At 41.1% G+C, this 3,839-nt stretch overlaps 1 protein-coding gene across 1 annotated transcript; it reads left to right on the top strand.

The window, feature by feature from the left end:
• Window positions 1–488: 488 nt before the first annotated feature.
• LOC140928755 (uncharacterized) lies at window positions 489–2,864 on the top strand. Its single transcript, XM_073378540.1, has one exon. It carries the CDS (start codon window positions 500–502, stop codon window positions 2,252–2,254), a length of 1,755 nt encoding a protein of 584 aa, XP_073234641.1. The 5' UTR covers window positions 489–499; the 3' UTR covers window positions 2,255–2,864.
• The last annotated feature ends 975 nt before the right edge of the window (window positions 2,865–3,839 follow it).

The following is a 3,839-nucleotide window of genomic DNA, read 5'->3' as shown; positions in this document are numbered from 1 at the left end:
CTAAGAAGGTCCTAACAAAGCCCATAATTTTGAAAATTCTAATATTGGTGTTTTCACACTTCTTTACTTATTGCTAAAGGGAGTTTACAGTAACATGTTACCTGAAGTTTAAAAAGTAGAAAGTAGTGCCGAAATATTTTTCACTCTCTCATCCATAGGGTAAATTAAATTTATTAATCTGTTGGTGTTGTGGCATTTTCTGTCAGAGCTATGATGCAGGCACTTTGGGGGGAAGGGAAGGGGGTGCAGAAGAAAGAATTCTTGTGGGGGTTGGGGAAGAGGGCAAAGAGACAGGCAAGAGAATAAACGAAACAAAACTAATGACTAATGACAGGCTTTCTTGGATAAGGCAATCACTCAAATCTCAAATCTTTATTTTTTTTATTTGTGGAAGCTTTTATCCCTACATAATACCCTTCTTTGCCCCATTTTTAAATAGTTTTCAGCGTTGTCAATAATTTTCCCCTTGTGTTTTCAGGACAGGTACTTGTAGAAAAACATGGATCAAGTGGGACATAAACATGATGATTCAAAAGAAAGCTCAGTAAAAGATTTAAACCGGAGTTGTTCCCAGAAAGCAACCAAGAAGAGTGCTTCAGCATCAAAGTCTTCATCTGAGGGTGAAAATTTGTCAACTATGGAAGTTTCTGAAATCAAGCATGAGTGTGATGATCGTGATCGGGATAGCGAGGAACGTGATCGTGAGCGTGATGATGGCGATCGTGGTGTTCGTAAGTATTCCAGAGTAAGGAAATACAAGTGTGATGATTGCGATAAGTTATTTCCAAGCCCGGCTGCTCTTAGGTTACATAGTGTTGTACATAGTAAAGAGCGACCGTTTAAGTGCAATCAGTGTGACTGCAAGGGCTTTAAAACTCCTGACAAGCTGAGGAGACACCTTGCCGTCGTTCATTCAGATGACAGACCATTCCAGTGCAGCAAGTGTGGGCAACACTTCAAAAGTCAGGAAATTCTTAGAAACCACGCTGTTATTCACAGTGATGATCGACCTTTTCAGTGCAGTCAATGTGGAAAGCGCTTTAAGAGAAGTGGAGATTTGACCGAACACTTAAAAACGCACACTGTCCGTGCGCGGTCTTTTAAGTGCAGTCAGTGTGACAGCACTTTCATGAAAGCCAAATGTCTGAAGCAGCACAGTCTATCACACAGTAAAGAGACACCTTTTCACTGCACTCAGTGTGGGAAAGGCTTCCGGACAACTGCAATGCTTAAGAGACACCGTATAGTACACAGTGATGAACGGCCTTTCAAGTGCAGCAAATGCCATAAAGCCTTCAAGACAACCCATGAGCTCAAAGGTCACCAAATAGCACACACTGATGAAAGAACCTTCCAGTGTGACGTGTGTGAAAAGTTCTTTAAGAGCAAAAGCCACCTGAAAGGACATGTTTATAAAACTCACCGAGAAGAGAGGCCATTTAAGTGTTCTTTATGTAGTGTGTGCTTCAAAGACAGAAGTAAATTGAAGCGACACGAGAATTCAGTTCACAGTGACAGTAGACCATTTCTGTGCAAAGTTTGTGGGAAATATTATAAGACGCAGGAGGCTTTGACCAGCCATCTTCGGCTGCACAGTGGCAAAAGACCGCACGTGTGCTCGTTGTGCGGAAAGGGGTTTCCAACGTCTTCACAGCTAAGTGGTCACTACAGGGCTCATAGTGATGAGAGACCTTACAAGTGCGACCAGTGTGAGACGAGATTCAAGACACTCTGCGCCAAGCAGAAGCATATGATGTTGCATAACAACGATAAACGGTTACAGTGCAGTTTGTGTGGAAAGGTTTGCCAGAATTCACAGCATCTCAAAGTTCACCAGAGCCGAGTTCACAGTGATGAAAGACCATTTAATTGCAGCTCATGTAAAAAGTCCTTCAAGACTAGATTTGAACTGAAAAAACATCAAGTCTCTCATAGCGATGAGAGGCCTTTTGAGTGCTCTGTGTGCGAAATGTGGTTTAAATCATCGGAACAACTGAATAAGCATTTTAAAACGGTATCACATTTAAAGTGGCTAAAAGCAATGCCTCCGGATGAGAAGCCATTTAAGTGTAACCAGTGTGAACGGGCGTTTCTAACAGCGTCAGACCTTAAAGAACATAGTTACGTCCACACTCGTGAAAGGCTGCCTGATTGTTGGTTGTGTGGGCGCATGTTGGTATCAGAAGAATCCCTACGCCAGCATACCCAGAAATGTGTGAACAGACTTGTACACTCCAAGACTTTTGTGACTTAAACTTTTGCTGTACATGTATATTGGGTGAATTGTTTTTATGAGCGTGAATAAGCGGAAAACATAGACGTTCGAGAGCGAAAGGCAAAAATAATAATATATATAGGCTATATGTATAGGCCATTTTAGGGAGTACCCCTCCTCCCGGCCCCGGGAAGAAAAATGTCTTCCTCTCGCGTCGCACTCGCCGACTATGTCTCCCGCTTATTTGCGCTAGGTTAAATAGTAGGTTAGATAAATTGTCACTTCTCATAATTATCAGCGATTGGCTAATGGGACATAGGACCTTTCTTTCCTCTATGTACGAATCGAGAATTTAATTTTTCAATAATTTACCTTTTGAAAGATATTAGAACCTCAGTTTATCGAGGGCATTTAAACGAGTCATTTTTTCTATCATATGAAGTAAACGTGTGACTTTGTGTCGCAATTGAACGACATTGAGACTGAGACAATCAGAATCAACAAAGACTTACCCTGATGATGGGGCAATAGTCCCCAAACGTTTGAATTATAGCAACCTTTCGTATCTCTCCAACACATCTTCACTTAAGAAGCTTTTTTCTACTTCTTTTCTTCAACATCTAAAGGGCTATTAAAACTGTGGTATATATCAAACAAGAAAAGGAGTGTTTTCTCTGATGAAGTGCGTTAGTTTACAACCTTCCCCCTTCCGTTAATTTGGCCTCCTTTGACATTCTCTCCCTAGCAGACAAATAATTATTTCCAGTCTTATTTTGAAACTAAGCTGCGCAGCCAGCAGTTAACATAAATGGATTTTCCAAGTCTAAAGCGGAGCTTTATAGTTTTGCTGATAACTGTTAATTTTGGAGTCCGGAAAAGCCCATAAGTTTGCTTTTTTATGCATTCAGCCGGTTTCAAGACTACAATTTGAGAAGCCCTGTGAACGAGGTTGCGTTAGCTCGTACGTTCGGATGTGTTGGTAAAGCTGGAGAAAATGGGGGCAAATTACACACGTCTTGCGGAGAGGAAGAAGCCGAACTTAAGCCTAAAAACGCAGCAAGAACAGCAAAAATACAAGTCAACGGCGTGATTCCGGATTTAGGATACGCTAACGTTTGTTACAAATCTCTTCAGTGTAAAGTGAGTTTGGACCGTGTTGCGTGGGAAAATAACCTGAAGTAAAAAAGAATCGCTTGTGTGTGAAGCTTTATTTTAAATGTACTTGTCTTGAAATATTTCTTAGCTTATTTAGGCTCTAGTGTAAAGACTACCATTGTATTTTTATTTAATCAGTGTCTTTCTTTATACTGTACCGTATTTTATTAAAAAATGATTCTTTGTCACGAATTTTACGCTTCCACGGTTATTTCGAAACCCCCTTGGGACTTCGAAACAGCGGGGTTAAACTGCATAACATGAAACGAGGTGCATCATGGGATGCTATGCGATCGTCGTCTGGAGCTGAGCTATGCATATTAAAATCCAACTAGTGGTCTATTATCAATGCTGCGTTCTGATTGGTTGAGCTACTACTAGGCTATATGCTATGGTTATAGCCCACTAGTAGCGAAAAGCGCCGGCTTTTTGGCGGTAACACAAAAGCTTTAACCATGCGTTATGAGCA

This window comes from Porites lutea, chromosome 2 (assembly GCF_958299795.1).
Source record: "Porites lutea chromosome 2, jaPorLute2.1, whole genome shotgun sequence".
Taxonomy (NCBI): Eukaryota; Metazoa; Cnidaria; class Anthozoa; order Scleractinia; family Poritidae; genus Porites; species Porites lutea.
This window is presented reverse-complemented; position numbering and strand designations above follow the sequence as displayed.